General features: G+C 41.9%; 1 protein-coding gene and 1 pseudogene across 2 annotated transcripts in view; one reads left to right on the top strand and one right to left on the bottom strand.

Moving 5' to 3' along the window:
• LOC139442441 (GTP-binding protein 2-like) overlaps positions 1 to 26,331 on the top strand; it is a 115,037-nt gene that overhangs the window by 54,632 nt on the left and 34,074 nt on the right. For both annotated transcript variants that reach the window (XM_071223251.1, XM_071223252.1), the window contains exons 2-4: positions 4,788 to 4,814; positions 11,443 to 11,627; positions 13,830 to 13,944. In XM_071223251.1, the coding sequence (XP_071079352.1) occupies positions 4,788 to 4,814; positions 11,443 to 11,627; positions 13,830 to 13,944 (327 nt within the window). The remainder of the gene's footprint in view (positions 1 to 4,787; positions 4,815 to 11,442; positions 11,628 to 13,829; positions 13,945 to 26,331) is intronic.
• LOC139442129 (uncharacterized metal-dependent hydrolase YcfH-like) lies at positions 17,016 to 18,457 on the bottom strand (annotated as a pseudogene).

Below are 26,331 nucleotides of genomic sequence, written 5' to 3'. Positions count from 1 at the left end.
TCAACGTCGGACTGACATGCGTTGATACTTGACACAAATGCAATCCAGAAAATATACCAGCAGAACTCTGCGTTTTATGAAAACTTTAACATTGAGCAAGGTAGCCGGGTGAATACAAAGGGAAGTCACTCCCCACTAAAGTTTGAACTTAGATTAGCTGCCCCTGGGTTATCAATAAGGTCACGGTCATTACTATAGCCTGCCAACACCTTCCGTTTTTATCCTTCCCAAATTATAGAAAAGGTATGTTGTTTCTCACTTCTTCAGCATGGACTTTGATAGAAATATATTGTAAGCTATCGAGTCCATAGTTATGTGGATCGCTGTTGCAATTAAGAACCTTCTGACATGAAATCTTTGATGTTCTTTGTGTTTTCGAAGAGTCAATTTGAATCACACAGTTTAGCAACATGAAATGTCAATGGTTAAACGTAAATCAGATTATTGGTTTGAAAAATATCTATGGCTAAGTATGCTGCCATTTTGGATGAAGATAAGATAAACTTATGACAGGTTTGGAGCTATCTTAGATTTACGACAATCTTATGGTATTTTAGGGCTCGCAAGTTTCGAAAATAAGTGACTATAGCCTATGATTTCCTTGCGATAACTTTACAATAATTTTAGGGCTACGATCGTTTTGAAAATCTTTGCCCTGGATCATAACATGGAAACGGTTCAGATCTTTATGCTACATTTGTATCTGGAGTAATACATGTTCATGCTGTCAGATTTGCCATCCACCCCTTTTAAATGCTGACAAAGTCAAAATTAATAAATATTTACAGTATTATGTCTCTCCCAGAATGGAGGGAGACATATTGTTTTTGGCACGGTTTCCGTCGGCGTCGGCGTTCCCACCGCTTCCGGACCATAACTCAGAAACCGTTTCATATTTTTTCGCGAAACTTTGTATACATATTAACCCAGCACTGAAGTGGTGCCTTTTGCTATTTAGAGATTTTTGACATTTTTATTTTTTCTCGTTTCCATGGAGATAAGTTGAACATAGACTCTGAATGGGGGTAAGCTTGGTTTCCGGACCATAACTCGGAAACCGTTTAATATTTTTTCGCGAAACTTTGTATACACATTAACCCAGCACTGAAGTGGTGCCTTTTGCTATTTAGAGATTTTTGACATTTTTATTTTTTCTCGTTTCCATGGAGATAAGTTGAACATAGACTCTGAATGGGGGTAAGCTTTGTTTCCTGACCATAACTCAGAAACCGTTTAATATTTTTTTGCGAAACTTTGTATACACATTAACCCAGCACTGAAGTGGTGCCTTTTGCTATTTAGAGATTTTTGACATTTTTATTTTTTCTCGTTTCCATGGAGATAAGTTGAACATAGGCTCTGAATGGGGGTAAGTAGAGTGACATCACTCAATGGCTTGTTCCTCATTAAGGACGATTATAAACCAAGTGGAATCTATGCAGACAGCAGGGTAGAAAATGCCATTTCAGAAATGCCGCTTGCTACAAGTTTGCCAAGATGGAATAACCTAGTACCACCAAACATTCCTGATTATGCAAATTCCCTGGTGCTTGTGGGCCACAACACTGAAGGATTTCTCCCTCACTTGAAAGATTTCACAGCAAATAGATTTCTGCCAGCTGCAGACATCATAGCCCTTCAAGAAACATGGCTTCTTCCAAATCAGTAATTTACTAACCCACTGCCTACCCACAATGTTCTGACATGTAGCAGGGGAAATCAGTACGACTCAGCCTCTAGTGTACCAGACTCATTGAAAACGAGAGGAAAGGGTGGAGTAGCTATGTTCATCCATCAGGATCTTTCCTACAAGGTCATTGACACTTCATGTGTAGGACTGGAATGCCTTGGCATCCAGTTGCAGTGTTCATCAATTTCTGTTTTCTCTGTGTACAGACCACCAACCCTTCCCATTCCCTACTTCAGACAAGAGTTGAACAGAATGTTGGACCTATCTCCGACTAACAGTACAGTTCTTCTGGGAGATTTCAAGATTGACCTCAATACAAACAAAGCGCAACCTCTTCTGCAAGAACCCTTCACGCAGCTGATTGAAGTGTCCACTACCAGGAAAGAAACTGTTATTGACCATATTTATGTCAAGGATCTTTCACATCAGAGAGCTGGTGTGGTGCCTTGCTATTACAGTTTCCATGACATCACATATGTCATTGTGTAGAAGACCTGCAGAGTCAGATACACGGGCAATTACATCACAGAGACTTTCCTTTGTGCCATATAACATTGCTACATCATTTCTGATATGTTGGGGATATTAATATATTTGTGTCCAAACTCTTTTAGTACTTTAAGTGGATTTTCTACAAATACTTCAGTAACAAGAAAACTGTGCTACTTAGATGACTACACTGTCAGGTGGGTAAATGATTGAGGGATTAGTGGTGTTGATTAGACGCTGAAGTGGTGCCCATTAGTTGTTTGAAATTTCTAGGAGTTCTATTTTTGTCTCTGTTATTTAGTAATGGAGGGTGGGAATGAAGAGATGGGGTTTAACGTGAAGTAAACGAATGAATGGGGGTTAGGGGAGTGGGGGGAGACATATGTATTTACGAGTAAAAACACTTTCTAGTTACATGCATGTACAAGGCAAATGTATATTTTGTCATGATTGAGTAAATATCCAGGTGAGCGAAACAGGCCCTAAGGTCTAAATCGTTGCAAGAATTGAGGAATTAAAATATTAGGGCCTAGATACTTATTTGAAAAAGTTAACAGAAATCGTTCCACGTGATGCCATGAGTGACTCTAAATCACGCTCTCTGACCTGATTTTGGTCTGCGTTTCCATGTAGTATCGAAGGCTAGAATGGATTACTGATTACTTAACTTACATGACTCATTTATGTGAATATGGAATCCCTGCATCACTGAAAAACCTACTTTGAACATTCCTCGTACTGCTATCATTGAACCAGGGATGTGATATCTGCGTTTTTTAAAACAGTAGTCCTCAGAAAAAAATCATCTTCCTCATAAAAATATAATCAAAGATATTTTTTTTTAAAAACACTCCAAAAAAAGTTATCGAAAACTGGACAACCATCATGGATTGTCCTGTTTTCAATCAGAGCTTTCAGTATCACAGGTTTTCAGACATCATACTTTTTGTGTAATGGATACTTGCACTATAACGTGGGATGTGGCATCACACAGAAATTGTAAATACTCACAAGATGGCTTGTTTTAAGATCAAGTTGTCTTTTAGCCTATAAGTGAATGAGATGTTTTACAGTTGTTCATGTGATTAGGGAGTAGAACCAAAAACCCATAACACGGAGATATATGTTGTAATGATGTCTTATTTTGAAATGGAGTTTTGGTTTTTTTTAACGAAAGGTAATTAAGTATGAGGTAAGTTTTTTTCAATACCGGTATGCTTCAACATGGGGAAAGGGTCAGTCATTGCACACTTGTGACAGTTGTCCTTTCGTCTGGGGGATAGGGGGTGAAGTTTATGGCTGTATTGCTCCCAGGGTATTTGATTTTTTGCCATTGACTTTTTACATTTCTTGGTGTGAATGTTGTCCAAACTGCATGAAATTGCTTAAAATAGTTAAAATAGACCCCCCCCCTCCCCCCGAGTTTTCCTCTTTTTTCGGGAAAACCTGCTCACATGCCTGGTGAACTCTCTATGTTGTGAATGGAGGTTACCCGCTGTGATGTCATATTAGTATTTGTCAATAGCAACATTGTTGTACATATTTGTTTTTTTCTTTGAGGTGCGAGTGAATTAGTACACAATTCATTCATTTCATTTTTCAATCTTGAATTATAATTTGAATATCTCTTGAATAACTTTTCACCCAGTAAAATAATGCACTGCTGCAATATATATATTGTATGTTTCCTATAAAATGCTTTGTGAATGTAACAGATCGCAGCATATATACATTTCCTTCAGAGAATCGTAAAATATACATAATGTCAAATGTATATAGATAAGTTGAATAAAAACTGCACTTCATAAGAAAGTAAATACATACCTACATGAAATTTGTCACATTATATTTTTATTAATGTATACACAAGTGTGGACAAAACTATTTTTTTTATGTTTGGATTTTATTGTTTGATTGGCGGAACATAGATTCTAAACATGCTAAAGATCATGAAGATTGCATCAGGCGTGTTGGGCCGACCATTTGAGATTCATGGGGGGAAGCAAACCATTGTCTGCTGGGATTTGGGTGTGTTGGTGGGTAGGGTGTGGGATTGTGTTACTTTTTTGTAGTACCGATTTCAACGTTTCTTATAAACAGGGATAAAACCTAAAGTATCTGGTTTCCATTGGCCAGAGGTCACTTTCAGGATTTTTATAGGTCATTCTTCTATCGTGTCTATATTATCACAAAATCTGAAATATGTCATCAGGACATTTTGGATGACAATCATTCAATGTCCCAGAAAAGGAACCATGTGGTTATCAAAATCGATAGCTGTGTGGGAACTTTGTAGATACACATAAACAAAAATATACTAGAATGTTTTGACCTGAGCCATAGCAAGTGCTCAGGATTCCAGCGTTAATGTAGTGAATCACAAGTTTTAGGTCAGAGATCTCGCAAGACCCGAGTTGTATGCAACTCGCCGTCTTGTGAATGCCGAGTGGTATACAACTTCAATTCGTACAACTAATTGCATACAACAAGTTGTACCAATGAACTTGTACCGGTGAATGCCCCTGAAGATGTGCTACATGTATGTAACCCAGTGCATGCTTTTGTATTTAAGTCCATGATTCTTGATGTTGTGTTCCTTGTGTTTCAGGAAGAAGAAGGAAATGTGGAGTATAAGGTAAGTTTGACAGTGATGTATGGTGTTAACACACAGCTACAGACTGTGCAGAATAATGTCAACTGCCACACAACAGAGTACCAGCGTTGTATGTGCATACTTTTTGTATCATGTGTATAAATGGTGTATGTACATGATCTACATGATGTATGATCATGATAATACTGACATACAATAATCAAACAATAGTTATCATTGTTAGTAATTCTAAGAATACTACCTCAATTACATCTCTGCCATCAATCCTGTATTTTGGCTTCAGTAACACTCACTAAAATTTTCAGATTTTCAACAGACGTCCTCTTCACTGCCAATTACACACACAACTAGTTGTCACCAAGTAGTCTCGTAACTACCCAAGCCGTGACATAATGGCGATAACCTCACTTTTTTCCAACATTTACTACTAGGGCTTGCCCTCATTTCGCCTACACCTCATTTCGCCTACAATAATTCAAATGCTTAATTGCCTCACCCCTATTATATGAATGGGCATTGTTCATCTCAGGCTGTTAACTAATCCAAGCTCTTATCCAATCCAAGCTGCACAGAGGTTCAAAGTGAAGTTTTTACAACTTATGACAACTTCTCACAACTCTTGTTTGACATGGTCATTCTGTTAATCCTTAGTTGTTTTGAATGTGCAAGTAAATCTTGTTTAGTAAATAAATCTTATTTAATAATTTAGGTGTAAAGAAGCCTATCATCGCTTCTCACATTGTTTGTAATTGTTACAAATTGGTTAGTTCTTAGTATTGGTTTAATTAAAGGAAATTAGATGTCTGCTCAATTGTTGAACTGTTGAACCCCGAGCTCGTGTTGACAGACAAAGGGACGAAAGAATTGAAAGACTAAAGACACAGCTTCTTAGTGGAAGAAAAACGGTAATGCAATTTCTTGATGCCGTTTGATATGTACTAAAGCTACAGTAATCATGAGTCATTATTATTATTACTGCATAATGTAAATATCAGTATGAAGCTTCAAGATTGTCTTGTCTGTTTAACCTTCTTTTGGGTCAGTTCATTATTTTAGAGGTAACACAGCACTTGACTTATGTGCAGTCAGCTGTCAATTTGTTTTGATAAGGGTGTAGGCGAAATGAGGACAGGCCACTACTAGAGGTAGATGAATTGGGGAGGTGGGAGTACTTCGGATGTAATAGAGGTAGTATTCTTAGAATTATTAACAATGACAACTATTGTTCGATAATTCTTGCAAAACTTCTACCTCTATTACATCTCTGCCAGAATATACCCGGTGGGATCTGCCTCTAGTAACTCCCTGTGTAATTGTCAGCAATCCTACCATGTACTGATTCATATCCTACTGAGATACTTCCTCTGAAATTCCCCTTGAGGACTTGAAAGTCAGAAATGTGTCAAGAATCAGCCAAATATGTGATATCTTCACTAGAATTATCGTTATATTTGATCATGATAATGAGTGAGTATGGTTTTACGCCGCTTTTAGCAATATTTCAGCAATATCACGGCAGGGGACACCAGAAATGGGCTTCACACATTGTACCCATGTCAGGAATCGAACCCGGGTCTTCGGCGTGACGAGCGAACGCTTTAACCACTAGGCTACCCGACCGCCCCTTCATGATAATGATGTCACATCATTTGAACTCGTTTCTAACCTATTTCAGCTTAATGACGTCATTTCTTATTAAAATTGTTTGATAGGAATTACTTAGAAGTTGACGGATGACAAGGTAGACACAATTTTATGGATAACAACTTCTTTAATACATGATACTGTAAAAAATTGTTTGATAGGCATTACTTACAACTTGACGGATGACACGGTAGACACAATTTTATGGATAACAACTTCTTTAATACTGTAAAAAGCGACGTTTCGGTATAGATCCTTATACCGTTGTCAGGCAAGACTGAATGAGGACTGACTGACTGATATAGAATATTTAACGTGCACTTTCCGACTGTAGCGTATTTCGCACACGGGCCTGGCCAGACCATTTAGTGTATTCTGAAAAGGGTGAAAGTGGTGTGTGCAACCCAAGAGGGGGCTTTTAGGGGTTGCTGAATTATATTGAATTTTTGGAATTTTTAAATTTGGAATAAATGCCGAGGTGGGTGGAGGAGGGAACTAAGGGAGCCGGGTGAGGTGGGTGTTTGTATGTTTATTGGATTTTGGATTGGTAGATTAATTAGTTTTTAGATGCGCTTAATTAGGTCTGTTTTGATTAGGAATACGCCTAGGGCCTTGAAGTTTTCTAGTTTATTTTGAGGGTTTAGTATTTCATCTAGAGTAGGAACCTTATTTAGATTGAGGGTGGTTTGTAGTGTGGTTCTGTGTGTTTGGTAGTGGGTGCAGTGGATGAGTGCGTGTTCTGTGGTTTCGGGTTGTTTGCAGTGGGGGCAGTTGCTTGTGGTGTGCCTTTTAAGTTTTTTTAGGTGGTTATTTAGGTTAGTGTGTCCTGTTTGGAGTTTTGTAATTAATCTGTCAATTTTTTTTGAGGGGTGTAGGATTTTAGGATTGGCTAGTGGTTTTCTGAGCACTTTTTTGATTTGGCTATTTGAGTTTTGATATTGATTATGCCATTTTTTGGTTATTTTTTGTTTGTTTACACTTTTAATTTCTGATTTTGAGATGGGTGGGTTTAGGCTTATTTCTGGGGGACATAGTACAGAATATATATGGTAGGTTCAGGATTAACAGTAGAGGGTTAACAGTAACAACAATTGCATACATGAGTGGGATAACATAGGTAGGTGTTGACAACAAAGGGATAATACTGTCACAACACGATGGACAGAGAACACATAGGTGGATGCCAATGGGACATAAAGCCAATTAAATGATTAAACAGGATAAGTGATTATTGCTTGATGAGTTCATAGCAGGCGGATGGGATGAAATAGCCTTGATCTCTGTTGATTGATGGCTTGTGGCAGTGAATGTGGACAGGTTCTGTTAGTTTTCTTTTAGTGAAATCATGGAGGTTGTTGGAGAGAATTTGGACGTTGTCTCAGTTGATGTTGTGATTAGGACAGTTGCTTATACGGTCCGAGATGGCTGATTTACTGTCGGATTTAATGGTGGAGGTTTTGTGCTCTTTCATTCTGGTGTTGATTGGTCGGGATGTTTCACCTATGAAAGATTGTCTCAGTTGCCATCAATTTTGTAATTTTGTTGTGTTCCTGCCGTTGGCTCTTAGCAGGGTCTTGCATGTTGGAACTGGTGAAAGGGTGTCGATGTTGGCTTGCTGTTTCCGGTCTAATATTTTAGGTGCTTCTGATCCATCCTACACCTAGACAGAATAATCAAGGGTGTACTCACCCTCTGATGCTGCTCATGTCTGATCCACACGCCCCCAGCTTTTTTTCGATATAAGGGGTTAAAACTATTGGTGGACGATAGTTTGCCCCGCGACAACCACACGTCACACAAGTAAAAGCTGGTGAAGGTGTTTTGTAAGGCCCATTGACAGCTAGAAACTACTTGTTCTACTGAGACTGATGTCCATGATTTCGGAAATTACTGAGTTCTGAATCTAAATCACAATAAACCAGCACTGATTGAAACAGCTGGTGTGCGACCACATCACCACGGAAGCTAATAATTTTAATATTCATAGAATAGTACTTTTTCCAGTCATCAGGCATATTTAAATAATTATGTCTGCAATAATAGGTTAGAAAATGTAAGGTTGCGGTTACCATGGTTACTACAATATTCAAGGGAAGTGTGGCAATACATTTTATGTAGAAATCTACAAAGAGAATATATTTTAAGTTTTTCAGTCTCATGGATTTCACCAAAGTTGTAAATGTATAAGACCTACATCACTTGGGCTCACACATCAAGCTGATATGCTGTGATCTAACTGGAATACTGTTCAAAACAGCATCAAACCCAACTCACTCACCATGGTCACTCACTCAATCTAATTATAAAACCTTTAAAATGATCCAAATACTGCCAGCCTTGAGGATATCTGTAACATTAGCATGATAAGGCAAAGTTGCAGTTGACTAGCTGTAGGTGGATGAATTCAGTGTAAGTAGATAAATTCAGGTGTATTCATCACTGACTGTTGAAACAGTGTCTCATCAAGTCACATCTGTCCACACATGTACTGTGTTCATATATTTTTCATTGCACTCACTACTTATGGTGCAGAAGTATTTTTATCATGGTCAGGTCTGATCAGGCTCATTGCATCATCTCATCATGCTCATTATACATGTTATGGTAACCTTGGCTTCTAAATTATTACGTTTGCTTCCAGGAAAATAACACAAGGAACCAGATGGCTCCCCAAGGGAAAATTTAACTTTGAGGTGTACAATCATGGCTATAGTGTCTCCCAAATGTGCTAACGTTATAACTTACCATACTTACATCATGTAGATATGTACATATATATGCAATGATAAACAGACAGTGACAAATGAATTGTGTATTACTAGTAGCTCATGGTGAACTTCAAAGGTCATGACGCCAGAAGGTGGACTACATTTTTCTTCACATCGACTTTTGAGTATTGGATGGACAAAATTTAATTTCATTCAAAGGTCAAAATACTGAACATGCTGAATAATACCCTCAAATCTGAGAATAGACTTTGTCAACATTCTTAAACACAGAATGTATCAGTAATTGTCTGTAGCACTTGCTGTTTCTGTGAAATCTCTGTCACCCAGTTGTAATACAGACATGATGTCACTCTGGAATGACATTGTGATACAGTGCATGATGTCATATGCTTACATTACAAGTGAACTCTGGTAAATGCAGGAAATGAACAACTAAAAAGGTTGTACTGATAATATGTTGATAAGACTAATACTGTAAATACAGACTGTAAATCTTGAAATTAATGCATCTCCAAATTGATAAGACTGCTAACCCCTAGCCAAACAACTCAATATCAATGCGACTCCCCCTCCCCCCCCATCCCCAGTGAAATGATGCATATCCTTACCTTAATCCAATCAAACAGCTAATAGCACAGCTTGAAGGCAAATGACAACACAAAGGCTGTTTTGAGGAGTGTGAAGAACGGTGCACACTAGGTCGTATCAGCCTTTGACAAAGTGTTGCAAGGGTGGCGTCTCCATCTGGCCTGTATGAGGGGTCAATGATGCCTAGTTTGACACTAGTAGGTAGAACTCTTGAGCCCCGGGCCCCGTTCCACAAAGCGATCTTAGCACTACGATTGTCGTAAGTCAGTGTTAAAGAATGGGAGTTACGATCAACTTAGAGCTAAGATCACTTTGTGGAATGGGGCCCAGGGTGATAACTCACTGCATGCCTATCATGTTGTTCCTGTTCTTTGAAGGACTGTTACTTACTTGTTACAACTGCTGCTCAATAAACTCGTATAGACCAATCTCCTTAATCTCTAATCTATGCAAAACTGTGGAGGCAATGGTTTAAAACCGGCTGCAGCATTACTTACACCAAAACAATATAATCATGATAATAAACCAGGACCAAAGCGGCTTCACCCCAGGACCTAGATAACCTCGCACACCTGGAGCAAGATATCAAAGCTGGCCAACTGGCCTGCCAATACACAATATGCATATCCTAGTATCTCCAAAGCATTTGATATGGTTTGGCACAACAGGCTAATACAAAAACTCCCCCAAAATAGGGCTAAATGGCCAAATAATAAACTATATACAGGATTTCCTAACAAACCGCAAAATAACCGTGGGTATAGACCAAACGCTATCGGACCAGTGTCCCCAAGAAAATTGAACACCTCAAGGCAGTATCCTAAGCCCAACACTCTTCAACAGAATGATAAACGACCTGTTCGAGCAAATATCTCATAAAGTTAAGACATCAAAATTTGCGGATGATGGAGGCCTCTAGTTCTGCACCAGAAGCATGTACATGGCCCAAAAATTACTGCAACAGGCACTAAACAAAGTTCAAAAATGGGCAAATAAATGGGGGTTCTCATTAAATGCCCCCAAAACAATAGTATTCAAACATAACAATGCACGCAAACATCCCTAAACTTCCTCCTAAAAATAATCCCATCCAATTTCAAAAACAAACCTTGAAAATAATCACATGCACATAGCAAAAGTGGCAGAATAACTACCAAAACTCAAACTGCAAACTAAAACATATGCTCTAAAAGCCACTCAAAAAAGCAAAGACATCGTAAATCCAAAAATATTGACAGGGCAATAATTAAACTACAAACAAGTCACGCAAAACTAAACTCATATCTTCATATAAAAAGAAACACAAAACAGGTAAATGCCCACACTGCAACCAACTAGAAACACCAGTGTTGCAGTCTTACTAAATGGCCTGGCTGGCCCGTGTACAAAATATGCATAAGGTCTGAAAGCGCATGTTAAATCTCCAATAGTAAGTGATGATTAATAAACCATGTTTGTGTTTATATTCAAGTTGGCATTTCTGCTATCCAAAGTGTGTAGTGGGGCCGTCTTATTGTTGATAGTCATTTTGGAGACATAAATGCAAAGTTTCATTAATGTGAACAAAGACCACTCACATTTTTTGCATTAATTTCAAGATTTACAGTATATCAAGCCAGTTTCCTTTTTGTGAAGCCAAATACCGAAGGTTATTTTCAAATGTCAAAATGCATGTCTGTTAAATTCAGCTGAAACTGGTAAACCCATCAGACTTCCGGTTCGAGCACCTTGTAACGCAGATGAAATGGCGTCTGGAGGAGGGAGAAGGGGAGGCCATCTATGAGTTGGGGGTGGAGGACAATGGCATGATGGCGGGCCTGCCGGATGTGGAACTTGGGGCGTCAGTCAACACACTCAAGCGGATGGCTGTGAGGTATGACAGTAACATGTTAATCAGAGTATAAGGCCTCAGAGATGCACATGTTTGTTTGTCATGTTGATAGGAGAGGCTATGATGGTTGCTAATGTTCACAGCCTAGCATGACTGGTCCAAAGCCTGAGTCTACAAATGGTCCAGTAATCTTTTGTTAAGTCTTTTCCATAGAGCTAATAACATGAATAATAACATATATAGCATGATATAATAACAAGTTATAATCTACTGCAAATGATGTAATGAATAATTTAGGACTAGTTTGTGATGTTTGTATTTATCATTGCGTTCTCCTAACTGGTACATGTTGTGAGGCTACACCATTCATCATGTCATTTTAATGGTGTCTTAATAGTCAGGGTTAGACATTTATATATCTTTCAATAGTCTGCAAGAATGATCTGCTAATGTGTTGCCTTCTACCTAATGGTTTGTCTACAAGGAAATGTCACTTGTCTGTCCTGAATTGTACTAGTGTCAGATAAGCAGACTTATGTTATTTCTAACCTTGTTCATGATCAGATGATAAGTCACATGCATAGGCCAATCATCAGGCCTTCCCTAGTGTGGCTGACTGAGGAATGTTTGCTTTCTGATGCACAACTCACCGTTATTAACAGCAACCACGGTCAGAATACCGCTATTGACGCCTTGAAACGAACTTTAGTTGACAGAGAATGGATACATGTATCATAAATGACATACTTTGACTCGTTAAAAGTCATATTTGTTTTTGTTTGACGATTCTATGTCAACATGAAATTCTCGCGCTCACGTGCTCACGTGCGCGTGAGCCTTGACGGTGACTGGTCAGACATGTTCCATGTAAAAAATAATACCCGGGAATAGCGATCAGCTGCTTCGCTTAGGGTTATTATTATTTTAAATATGTTTAGTAAAGGCTGCATGTAATTAAGAAAATAATGGAATATATTATTCCTGATAAATAAAATAGTTTCAGATACAATTGTTGCCGATCCTTGCATTAAAAATCCTATAAAGTTATATCATTGGGTGTGTCTTGACCGAATCACCGGTCGATTCCAAGAAAACGTGTGTACAGCTGATTGCTGTTTCCGGCTTAGTTTACGAAAAAATACACAAGGTAATCTTAATCCCTAGATATAAAACAATGCCTAGCAGAACAATAAATACTATTTAAACGGTAAATAAACATGTCTGGTGATTTTTTATCTCAAATTTCGAATTTGTACTGACGAAGTTTCTCAGCACCCGTTCGTTTGCCGGACTTCGCTGAAAGGGTACGGTGTAAATTTTTTCTGCGCATAATATTCAAATTTCTTTTTTTCCAAAATATTGAACCCGCTAGAGGGGGGTGCGCATTATACATGGGTGCGCACTATACTCAAGAAAATACGGTAGTCTCAACAAAACACCTGTGTGATATGTGAGCTGTAGGTAGCCAAGTAGAAAGTCATGTTGGCCCACAAGGGAATGTAAAAGTTATCAGAAATAAGCAGTTAGCATCTCAGTAATTTGTTATTCTTTTCTTTCTATGTTTCAAAAAAAAATCAGGAGTAATTTAGTGTTTTGCCAAGCTAGGGTTTTAGACACTTATAAGAATATTTGAGAACAGTTTCACAGTGCTAAAGCAAGTTTGAGAAGGTTGTGCCCAATCACAGGAATTTGATTGGGTTCAAGCGATTAATACTATGAGAAAGACCTTAAAATGTACAGTTACATTTTTTGTCAAACAGTTTAGAGTAGAATAGAATATAGCTTTGGTTTGTAATGTTTACTGGGGGGCACGGGTGGCCCAGTCGTCTAAGGCGCCGCGATTCGCTGTGCAGAGTTGCGTCCCTTGGGAACGCCAGAAACCTATGATTGTGGGTTCGAATCCCGATTCGCCCCGATTATGTTTCTAGGTTTGTCAACACCATACCCGTGCTCGTGGGTTTCACCGAAGTGGTAAACGTCTAAGACCTGCATCAGTTCGGGCTTTCCTCCCACATTAAGCTGACACGCCGTGATATAACTGGAATACTGTTAAAAGCGGCGTTAAACCCAACTCACTCACTCACTCACTGTAATGTTTACTCCCTTTGTAATTATGATTGAGTGTTCATGGTTGGATTTAAAATTTAAGTCAGAAGAAGGGTTGGATTGATTGTCGTATCTGACAAGTGTTTAAATGTGTTTTAAAAACATGGTTGATTGTTGAGTATCTGCTGTGTTTTTTAGACTCGGTGCATCCCTATCTGTGCTTCGTGAGCGAACGGTAGAGGGGGACGGTGAGGACTGTATACGACGAAGGGCATTAGAGATACTTGTCAGGAAAGTTCCAGATGATCAAGAGGTCAGTTCCCAAATAAAACTTTTGCACTCACCTTTTGAAGATGTGGCTCATATTTCTGTTAAATTACTTCAAGTAATACTTTTTTTTGTGATACGTTAAATATTAATGTTCCTATTTCAGGCTAAAAAAACAGTCTTTGTTCTCAGGCACCACTACATTATCATAACTTCTGGCTCACATTTTGTTTTTATATCCATTTTCAAAACAAACAAAAAATTGATACATATGACCACCCGGCAGTGAAATGCAACGATACTGAAAAATATTTGCTATCAAATATAGCATGCTGTTACTTCCCTTTATATGCGCATTGCTTTACTGCGCATCTCGTGTTATGGTCATGGCATCAGTAGGAGTGTGCTTGTTTTTCTCTTTGCAAATTTGCAAAACATTTTATTTTTAAACTTATGCTCACACTTTGCATTTCTTCCTTCTTTGATCCTATGGGAAATGTGCTTAAACCATGTTTCAAGCTTCTAAAATAGAAACATTCACCCGAACACCCCCTGCATCTCCATGGTTATGTCCAGTATCTAGAACAATTGCATGTTGCCTGTGCACAGCAAGCCTGCTCAAACTCACTGCATACCTGTGCCAGCTCATTATCATTCTTCTCGACACTGTGTGGTGACGTGTTTTTCCATCTAAGAGAAGTTTGTTTGTCCTGCTGCCAAGTTCTGTGAAGAACTACACAGCCTACAAACTTGGGCTAAAAGGACAGACAACAACCAGCATTTAAAGAATGCCGACGCACTTATTCGACCTCCAACACTCACTCCTTTTGTGACTGTCATGGGAAGTGTTCATTGATCTCACAGAGTGCATTGTCATGCCTTGCCAGATTATACCTTCCGTGCAGGGGTCCGGAAACCGTCATATGCGCCGGACATGTCCGATTGGGAATCTTAAATGTCCGGTTTAAAATCTTGCTTACCGGACATTTAAATTTTTCTGTCCGGACATTTTAAAAAGTATTGTCCGGACATTCTTAAATTTTGACCGGACATGATCAATTTCTGTCTGCAATTGTAACACAATGAAGATTATCTACACTGACAATTTAAGCTTTGTTTGTTTTGATTGCTGTAAATACATCGTACCTAGAATGATAGTCCAATCGGTCAATCACTGTAATAGGCAATAAACTGAGTTGACACTGATTAATCGAGGATTTATTACTGAGAACATCTTGTTAATTTGAGTAAAATGTGTTTACAACTGTACATAAATACCTTGCATCATCGATATACCTCATTATCCTCACAATGCTACGATACGTAACCTCAGACAAGAAGCGAAAGTGTGACGACAGCCAGTCGACCGATGCAGATCAGTCGAGCGGATCTGCCAAACCCTCAAAGTCTGAATGATCATTTTGTAAGTCGTGGCTAACGACTTTCACTTGGTTGACATACAATGAGGATTTGCAGATTTTATTGTTTTCAGTAGCTAGTCATATATTGAATCTTGATTGACCGCCATTTTGCTTTCTGTGACGATCGATATCAAATTTAAAAGTATTCAAATAACTATTGCTATCAACGATAGTTTAGGATTTATGATTATATTATCTGTCTTGTTTTTAAATAATCTTTAGTTTTAAAAAAAAACTTTTCCCGTGAGGTCACGTGATAAGCAAATATGGGATAATAATCTCGATCCAAATGTTACAACGCGTACACTTGAGTAGACTCATGAATATTAATTAGACCGTTCACAACGCTGACAGATCGTTATTATCACAGAAACAAACGTATGTTTTCCATGTATATCTAAAATGATAATATTTGTTATTAATTGTCCGGTGAATTAAACGATTTAAATTGAAACAATTCATAATTCATCATATTATGAATACGTAACAACTTGTAATTTGTGTGTAAAAAGTCGTACTAAAACACGCTGTTTGAAGGGGGCGTGGCATAAATGAAAATGTCCGATTGGGATTTTAAATTTTCCGGACCCCTGCTTCCGTGTCTATCTTCAGTGATGTCTTTGTAGGTTTTCAGACTGGAGTTCTAAGGCCAAGGATTCAAGTAAGAAATCCAAGACTGGCTCTTCACCTCAATCTGAAGAACCCTTGAAGAATGATTCTAATACCTCCTAGGACACTTGCAATCAAGGATCAGAGCTCAAATTCTGTAGTGATTTTACTTCCGCGAACAATATGGTGATTAACTGCTCTGATGGTTCCGCCAATTAATAGTGTGATCATCCGGCACGATCTGCGTAGTGTTATTCTAAAATGCGGTCCGCGACTGTTAGTTCAGAACTAGGGATTTTACCTTTCTTGAAGCTTCGTTGCAGACGATCCCTTTTCCGGCAGCGCTCGGCCACGTGCACCTCGGCCTCGGCTGCCCGAACACTTCCGAGGGAAACCGAATGTCTCCGACGGAAGTAGAGATCGTCTCACACAACACTCCTCCCTGTTTTCTAAGCTCGGGTACATCCGAGGACGTCCGTCATTGCTGAAGGTCCTCCCCCATCATTTCTGCTCAGGCACATCCGGAGACGTCCTTCATTGCTGGAGGAACACCTTATCTTTTAGCCGCTCTGGCACATCCGAAGACGTCCGTCATCGCTGGGAGGGATGCTTTAATATTGCTGGAAACCCTACTCCACACATTCAATCATGCGAGGTGTTAAGGGTTTGTACCCATGAATGGACACGGGTACTTGATTTACTGTGTCAATATGGAGTTTCTATATTCTTGCAACCCTATTCCACACATTCAATCATGCGAGGTGTTAAGGGTCTGTAAGTTTAATGGTATCTCCACAGCCTATGGCATCAGATAATTTAAGATGCAAAATACCCATGAATAGACACGGGTACTTGATTCACTGTGTCTTGTATTTCCTTGTATGTAGTTTCTAAATCCTTGCAGCCCTACTCCACACATTCAATCATGCGAGGTGTTGAGGGTTTGTTCCCCACAATTAGCATCAGATAATTAAGATGCAAAATACCCATGAATGGACACGGGTACTTGATGGGGTGAGTTGCGTATCATGGCTGTACAACTTCCCTGACCCCCAGGAGTAAACCCGGGTGTCCTTCTAGTCACTTACTAGAAGTGGTACAGGGCTTGGCTGTTGGCTGTGGTGGTGGCGAGAACCGATTCCACTGTTGTCCCACGGATCCTTGATACCAAGTAGGCCACCTCGCCTATATCATTTGGGGTGCTGATCCTGTTATTTCTCGGGGACAGGTAGGGTGCATCTGTCTCTAGGAGTAGCCTATCTTCTGGTACCCTCCTTAAAGCTCTCTTTTGTTGAGATGTGAATCTCGCCACATTCCAGAAAATCCAAAGTAGGCCCTGGGGAATTTGACCAACCAGGCCTCTAGAACCTGGTAATCTCCCCCAAAGCAATGGACATGAATGGCCATGTCTGATACACTATCTGCTTTGGATTCCTGGCAGTGCCTATCAAGGATGCCTATAGCAAGGCAATGGGCCACAGCACCAAAATTCTTCTTCTCGTCCATTGCGTTGCCACGGCAATGGACCACCACTGGTAGGCCTGATGGCTTGAGTTTAAGCAGGCTTTGGAACACCTCCCTCTGTCGCACCCAGGAGGCTGGAGGGGTGGACTGGTCGATACCAATCTCCCCAAGGGCGACGACTTGAGGCTGTTTCAGGAGGTGGCAGATCTTCTCCTTGATAGCCTGGTTAAATTGGTCTGCCTTCTTAGGATGCAAACCAATAGCGTGGTGGATCCTTGTGTCCTGGCCTGTGACCTTTGGATATGTGCCCGGGTCACACTGTACGGACACCACACTAACCAACTGAAATGATCGATCTGGGTGTTGCTGGGGTCCTGGCTTTAGGGTGTCCTCCAAAGACCTACTTTCGAGGTACTTGCCAAACTGTCTAAGTTGGAGACGATCCAGATGACAGTGAGCGTCGATGGCCTGAGGTGAGATGGGACCCGCAAGAGACTGACCATCAAACTCTGAGGCGCCCTCATCCAGGACGAGGACGTCCAAACCCTGCTCCATAGCTGGCGATGGCATTTCCGGTGGGGTCTCTGCCTCCATAGGACCCTCCTCCGCTTCCTCTTGTCTGAACAGTGGCTTGGCTGTGACCAGTGCAGTGGGTCCGACCTCCTTTGGGCTGGTCACACTTGCCAGTGACTGTAGCTGTGGTACCAAACCAAGACTAAAGAGAGCCTTAAACCTGGCTCTCTGCTCCTCAGTAAGCAGGTTGAGGAGGTTCCCAACGACCCTCCAATGAAGGAGAACAGCCACCGAGTTCACCGGGCACATGGTGAACTTGTTGGGAACCCCAAGAGCCAGCTTGCGAGAGAACTCCCTCATCCGGGTAAGACCACTTGGGGAAATTGGATATTCCTCCAATAGGTCAGAGCCATTTAAATGATCTACCAGGTCCTCAGGAGTAGACCCGGGACCGAAGATCTGTTTGGCCAGCCAGATCAGTGCTGTCTGGGCCTGAACCAGACGCTTCACCTCCACTTGTCCCTCATCAAAGCACTGGGGCAAATGACTCATCAGGTGTTGCCTGAGATGCCTTGTCCGTTTCGAGCACCCAACCACGAAACAAGGTGAGCCCTGTGCTGACAGGGATACGGAGGTGGTTTGGCCATGATCCTGTGTCAACCCTGGCTTGCGGTTCCTGATGGGCTTTCCAGGGTTAGTCGGGGCTAATGAAGTCTGGATCACCAACCCCAACCTGTCCGAGGAAGTGACAGAAACTTTTCTCTGTACAGGCTTTCCCTCCATGATGGCCCCCTCTGGCTTCTGTCCCTGGTGGTACAGGTGTATGTCACAACGCCTTGGGGACCGCCCTCTCCTGTACGTGATAGCCCGGTTTCGTTGGGGAGACCTTCCCCTTCTTGGACTATGTCCCCGATGAGGTCTTCGAGATGGTTCACTCGTGGGGACGCATCTCCTTGGCGAACGAGACCTCTGAATGACCCTCAACCAGGACACTCTATGTTGAGGATGCCTTGAGGGCGAACGGTAACGAGCACGGTGTCCCAAGCAATCGCGTCTCCGGATAGAGCGTGAGCGGTGGTTCTCCATGTCAATGTTTGGTTGTTTTGTTTGGGGTTGTTTGGGTTTTTTGTCTACAGGTGCCTGCAAGAGTTGGAAACTATACATTAACCCCATCATCATCTAAGTATGTGCATGGGAAGACCACGCACATACATTTTCAGTTATAGAGACAGTAGTCACAGAAGTAAGAGTCCATTGTTTTATACTCTTCCTCCGTGACCCCCACACACTCGCCGTGATACCATTCATCACAACCATCACAAGCAATCATAAGTGTACCATTGTAGGGTTTCTGGCACTTACAGTATAAGATGTCAGTCTCTTTTTGGTTGATATCAGACTGGTATTCTCACTGTGTATCCTGTGTCATCCCCTGTTTGGACTCAAACTTGGCTTTTGCCCTCAACACCCATGCTGGAATTTTTCTATCCCGACACTGACGGAGACGGTCATGGTGGACAGTAGAATCTCGGTTCCTGTATCGGATGATAAACAGGGTGGGTGTTCGTTTCTTGACAATTAGAAAGGGACCCTTCCATGTGGGATGCAACTTTTTGCACTTCCCTACCTTCACAGCGGTGTCCATGACATACACCAAATCTCCTTCGGTGTATGTACTTTCATTGGTTTTCAAGTCATAATCCCTCTTCATTCTTTGTAAGGCTGTTCGGAGATTAGACCTGGCCATTTCATGTGCCTCCTGGATTGCTCTCTGTAAGGAATTCACATACTCTGGCAGGGAGTTAGATACATGTTTAACTGGGGATCCAAACATCAGATCAGCTGGTACATTCACCTCTCTTCCCAGCATCAATTTGTTGGCTGAATATCCTGTCTGTCGGTTTACAGATGACCGTATAGCCCCTGCTAGCTGTGCTAGGTACTCGTCCCATCCTGCTTGTGACTTCCCTACATGACAGCGTATCATCTGGAGTAATGTCCTGTTATACCGTTCTACCTGTCCATTAGAAGACGGACGGTAGGGTGTTGTACGGGTTTTGTGAATGTGTAGCAAGGAACAAATTGACTTAAAGAGTTCACTCTCAAAATTACGACCTTGGTCCGTATGTAATTGGAACGGATAGCCAAATCGAGAGAAAAACTCATTGATAGCGGCTTGTGCCGTCGCCTCCGCCTTTTGACTTGGAAGAGGGATGCACTCAACCCACTTCGTGAATTGATCCACCATCATCAATATGTACTGATTCCTTTTTTTGCTTAAGGGCAATGGACCAATAAAATCCAGGTGCACCCTTTCCATTGGCGCGCCTGCATGGAAATTGGTCATTTTCGCCCTAGAGTGTTTAGAGGGTTTCTTGTTCTTACTACATTTCTCACATGTTTGGACATATTCCTGTGCATCTTGAGAGCATCGGTACCAATAATATCGGGACCTAAGTCTCTCTCTTGTCTTTGAGATTCCCATATGGCCTGCTGCGGGAATGTCATGGACATGCTTCAACACTTCTTGCTGGAGGGTTTGTGGAACAAGGAGCAGTTTGTTGTTGGAGTCTTGATTACTCTCCCGGACCACCAGACCCCGGTGATCTCGTGAGAATAATTCTTTGTCTATCCAGTAGGACTTTGTTGCTTGGCTTGCCAGAAATATTTCTTGTTCAGATGGTATTGTTTTATCATCCAACCATTGATGCAGAAAGGTTAGCTGTTTGTCCTTTCTTTGGAGCTGCCTTAACTCATCCAGAGAATATCCAAACATTGGAGTGGTATCCTTCTCTGCATTAATGGTGATCTTCTGAACTTGTACGTCCCTCGGCTCCGTAAATAACTCAAGATTTCCTGTTTGTGTGTCAGTCACCATTACTAGGCGCTGAACACTAACTTCAGGCTTTGGACAGCTCTCTAAACAAGTCTGTAGATCTTGAGTAAAATATGTACTTGATGTACCTAGAACATTCCCCTCTGTTGAAAATGTTGCTTGTCTAGAAGTGGACTCCAACAAGAGTTGTCTCACCTTGGCTTGAGTGATGTTTCTCCTTGACAAGGGTATGGAATAATCAACTTCTTCCTGGAAGGCTCCCCAATTTTTGTGTGCTCTCTTGCAATATTTGCAGCCATTGCATGGGAGTGATAGGGGCTCCACTGTTCCCTGATAATAAGGGCAATTGTCCTTCTCGGGAATCCGTGACAATCCATCCGCATTGAGGTGCTTGGCACCAGGTCTATGGAGTACTGTCATGTCGTACTGACTTAATTCCTCAAGCCAACGGGCGAGCTGTCCTTCCGGTGATCTGAACCCCAGTAGCCAGGTGAGACTGCTGTGGTCTGTTCTTACTGTGAACGGCCTACCCAACAAATAATGGCGGTACTGTCGGGTAAACCGTATCACTGCAAGCAGCTCCTTGCGTGTGGTGCAGTACCTTCTCTGTTCCGGTGTGAGACTAAAACTGCCGTAACTAATTACTCTCTCTTGACCATCTTGCACTTGTATCAGTTCCACTCCAATGGCCCAGTCTGAAGCATCTGTATCCAAGATGAAGTGGTCTTTCTTGTTGGGCAATGCTAACACCGGTGTTGTTGTAAGGGCAGCTTTTAACTTTTTGAAGGACTGCTTTTGTTTTTCCTCCCAGATAAAGGGTTTTTTTCCTGTGAGGTCATACAAAGAACATGCCAGCTCAGCGTAATTCTTGATGAATCCTCTGTGATAGTTGGCGAATCCTAGGAATCGCTCAACTTCCTTTGTGCAGGTGGGGACGGGCCAGTTATGAACACATTCCAGGCTACCTGGGTTTACTTCTAGCCCATCCTTGCTGACCACTCTGCCTAAAAATTCCACTTTCTTCTGAAACAGCTCACATTTTCTAGGTTTCAGCTTCAGATTGTATTTCTGGAATCGCTCTAATACTCTCCTCAGATTGATGAAGTGGGAGGGTATACTGGTCCCATTAACCACTGCATCATCCAAGAAGGCCAGGACGATGTCCCAAGTCAATCCACTGAGGACTAGTGCCATAACTCTAGAAAAAGTGGCTGGGGCATTGCAGAGACCAAAGCCCATTCTGACATGCTCATACAATCCATACTTTGTTATGAATGCTGTCTTTTTCTGGTCCTCTTTACCAATCTTGACTTGCCAACATGCTGAATTAGCATCTAGTTTGGAGAACCATTCACTGCCTGCTAGCGTGTCAATACAATCTTCAATCAAGGGCAGAGGGAACACGTCTTTGACCGTAACGTCATTCAGACGTCGGTAATCAATGCACCAACGCACCCCACCATCAGACTTGCGAATGAGAACTGGAGCTGAAGCCCATTCTGACATAGAAGGCTGAATAACGTTGGCTTCCAACATTTTTTCCAAGTGTGCTTCTTCCTCATTTTCAAATCCTAGCGGGGTACGCCTCATGCGTTGTCTGACAGGTTTAGCATCTGCTGTGTCAATCCTGTGTTCAAATGCGGTAAACTCCCCTAAATCCAGATCATCCTTTGCGAAGACACCCTCAAAATCTTTGAGTAGGTGCACTAATCGTGACTGGTCATCTTGTTGCAAATGCGTGCACGAACGTGAATAGAGATCCTTGAGATGTTCTGGCAAGTTTACATGTGTGTCATGACCTATTTTACCTGGCTCTTCTGTCCCTAGATCGATGTCTTGTTTATTCCAGTCATCTCCTTCATCCAGAGCGACTTCCCTGATATCCACCTCTGATGCTTCCCCAACAATTTGACCCTTCTTTACCGTAATGTGGTGGTCTGTAGTGTTAAGGAAACAAATGACTGGCTTATCTCCTGGTGAATGAAGAATTCGTGGTGATATAAAGTCGGCCATTTCTGGAGTTGGTTCGGAGATGTAGGTTTATAAACTTTGCTCCATGTAACAAGGTGTCCTGGTTACCGAATGGGGTGGTAGTAACGTACGCCGGGGTATCATGATGCGACATACATTAACTGGTTTACCTGACTCCCTTAAAACCATGTTCACTGTTGTTCCATTTATGGTTAGGATATGATTTTTCATGTCAATTTCTGCACTATTTTTCAGCAAGAAGTCGAAGCCCAGGATTATCTCATCTCCTATTGGAGCCACATATACAGGCATTTGGAAATGCTTGTCTTGGACCTGCAATGTGACTGGTTTGGTGAGAAAACCCTGCATCTTCAATTCTCGTCCAGCAGTGCGCAAGGTGACATCATGGTTCTTCGCTGGTTTATGTTGAAGCTTCTTGAATAGCTTGTCAGAGATAATTGTCACCTCTGCTGCAGTATCAATTATTGCCTCTGCCTTTGTGCCTTGGACCAATAGCGGGATGGTAAAAACTGTTCCATGATGCACTGCATTGATGGTAACTTCAGGACATGGACATTTGAAGATGTCACTACTCACAGCAGTTCGTGATCTGCTAGGACCATTGCCGTGAGCAGTGACTTCCCCGTGGGCACCTTTAAAGGAATTTGAGAGACCTACCTGTGGCGCCCTGATTGCAGTTTCCAGCTGGCCTTCACTCCAGTGCGGGGTAGGACTAAGGCCTTTCGACCCACCCCGTTGGAGTTTAACTCCTTCTCCCCGGAACTCTGTTCCTCTTGAAATGATACCCTTTTGTCTTTAATCGGGCTTCTCTGTGGACAATTTATCTTAAAGTGTCCCACTTGGCCACACTGGTAACATTCCTTGCTGCGACCAGGTGATGTTGCGGGACTAGAGGAACGGGAGCGCCTATTGCTAAACCTTCCCATTACTCTGAATAGCATGGTTTCCATCTTGTCGAACCTTGCCTCCAGCTGGTCCATTTTCTTTTCCAGGGTTGGGGTTCTGGAATTGCTTACTGGTGACCTTGAGACAGCCCTGACTTGAAAATCTCCACCCTCTTCTCGATCAGATGACAGGTATCTTATCTGCCTCTGCTTACCATAGATGGCCTGATGGGTGTGCTGGAATGTGCGCACAGCATCCATTGCTTTCTCTAGAGAAAAGGGATGTAGGTTGGCTGCATACTGACCTGCCTCCTTCTGCTCACATCCAAGACAGAACCTCATGATGACTTGTCGCTCAACATAGTCTTCTGGTAATCTGTCAAATGCAATTGTTGCTGTTGACATGAGCCGTTCAGACCATTTCTCGAGGGACTCATCTGGTTGTTGGCGCATGGTGTTGAATTTTACCTGCGCTGTTTCTGGAAGTTCTTGGCGATCATACCACCGTTGAAACTTCTTAACGAGATCCTCAAATGGGATATCGGGATCTCGCTCAATGCAAGAAGCGAAGTATTCACTTGCTTCGTCCTTCATGCAGAAGCATAACTGGTCCCGTAACTCCTCGGAATTCCAGTTCTCCCGTTTGGCATAAGTCCTAAACTTTAAATAAAAAGCAGACCAACGGCTCTTTCCATCAAAGACCAGGGCCCTAGGTACCTTGATTGCCGGGCTGTGTCGGTCCTGACTTGCATAGCTCTGCCTTGGTTGATGCTGTCGGGCCCTTCCTCGGTTAGGAAACCTGTATTCCTCATCATCAACATGATCAAGCGCTGGCTCTATGCACATCTCCGGTTCTCTGGTACTTGGGCGACCAGGCTCTGTAACAATCTGAGGGTGTCGTCTGACATCCCCTGCTCCATACTCTCGGTCACGGAGAAATTGCCCAGGATGTATATCTCTTCCTGGTTGGTTTTCGACCCTTCTTGGCTGGGGAATTGTTTGAACATGTGTGGCCTGATATTTGTCAATGACAGAAATTAAATGATTTTGCTGTCTTGTCCGGTCATCTTGAATCCGCGATGCTGTTGCCTGTGCTGGCACTTTGGGTCGAACCCCACCATGGATATTCTGGTCTGGGGTTTGGACTGGGCTGCTTACCGGTACCTGTTGTGTCCGCTCTTGGCGTTCTGCCAATAATGACTGAATTAATGCATCTCTTTGACGCAACTCTTCCTCATATCGGAGTGCTGCGACTTGAGCAAACGCTGGCGGTGAGTATGGTGAGTACTGGTAAGGCGAGTACTGTGCCAGGATGTGCGAATAAGTGTTGGGCATGCTGGTTGCAAGAGTGCTCGCAACTAGTGGTGGTATATGATGGGGTGTTGCAAGAGTGCTCGCAACACCGCCAACAGGTGGTGGTATGTGAGGGGGTGTTGCAAGAGTGCTCGCAACACCGACAGCAGGTGGTGGTTGATGTACTGGGGTCATTAAACCCCCTAAACCCCCATACCCTGATGACATACAGGCCGCTGAACTTGGCCCCATGTTGGCTGAACTTGATATACCTGGTTGTAGAAGGCTTTGAGCCAGAGGCTGGCTACCCATTGTAGGGCTTCCTATTTCAGGGCTTCCAGGTGCAGAGAAATCAAAATAGTCAGCCAAGGAGGTGACTTTATGAATTTTTAAATTTAAAAATTCCTCCCTGGTGATTTCCCCATTATTTTCAATGTGTGCCATTATTAATTTTGCTGTGGAACGACCGATGCCAGGCACTGTGACCAAATCTTGAATTTCACAAGAGTTAATGCAAATTTTGTCTTCTGCCATGGTTTAAGTCCTAATTCACTTTATGAACAAGATTTTTTTTTTTAAAATCTATCGCAACACACAGCAGGTGTGGGATCCAAACTACAAATTGTTGAGCAATATTGTATTTTGCAAAAAATATCGCAAAACTCAGCGAGTGTGTGATCCCAATCTCGATAATATTGACGATTCCTGTGTAGTCTTGCCACCTCAGAATATTCAACAGATTTCAATTTTATTATACGATTAATCCACGATGAAAAGGTAACACGGTGGACCAAAAGTGGTAATAAATCAATCTCACACAAAAATTTCGTTCAGAAAATACATATACATACAAACAATCGCTCGTATGCAAAGTATCACGGACGAGGGTAAAGGTCACGAGGTCAAAGGTTTTGTTGACGCTCGCAACAGACTGTCAAAATTTCTCAAAATCTGCCAAACACGTCAATTCGCGTGGCACATGAATAAAAAATGTTTGAGACATACATATAATAACATATAGCATCAATAATTACAATATTTGCCGTACAAAAAATGGAAAATATCTTCCAATCGTACGACAAAATTTTCACTTCAGATCGGCAACGGTCAAAACAATCAAAATGGCGGCCCGTTCAAAAGCAGAAATCGTATTTTTGTTCGCAGCGCCACTGTGCGTAGTGTTATTCTAAAATGCGGTCCGCGACTGTTAGTTCAGAACTAGGGATTTTACCTTTCTTGAAGCTTCGTTGCAGACGATCCCTTTTCCGGCAGCGCTCGGCCACGTGCACCTCGGCCTCGGCTGCCCGAACACTTCCGAGGGAAACCGAATGTCTCCGACGGAAGTAGAGATCGTCTCACACAACAATTCTAAGAACAAGGATCGGCACTCCAGATCAGGCTCTCTGGCTGATAAGAAACAT

Source organism: Haliotis cracherodii, unplaced genomic scaffold, assembly GCF_022045235.1.
Source record: "Haliotis cracherodii isolate W230 unplaced genomic scaffold, xgHalCrac1.p SCAF_5, whole genome shotgun sequence".
NCBI classification, from domain to species: Eukaryota; Metazoa; Mollusca; class Gastropoda; order Lepetellida; family Haliotidae; genus Haliotis; species Haliotis cracherodii.
This window is presented reverse-complemented; position numbering and strand designations above follow the sequence as displayed.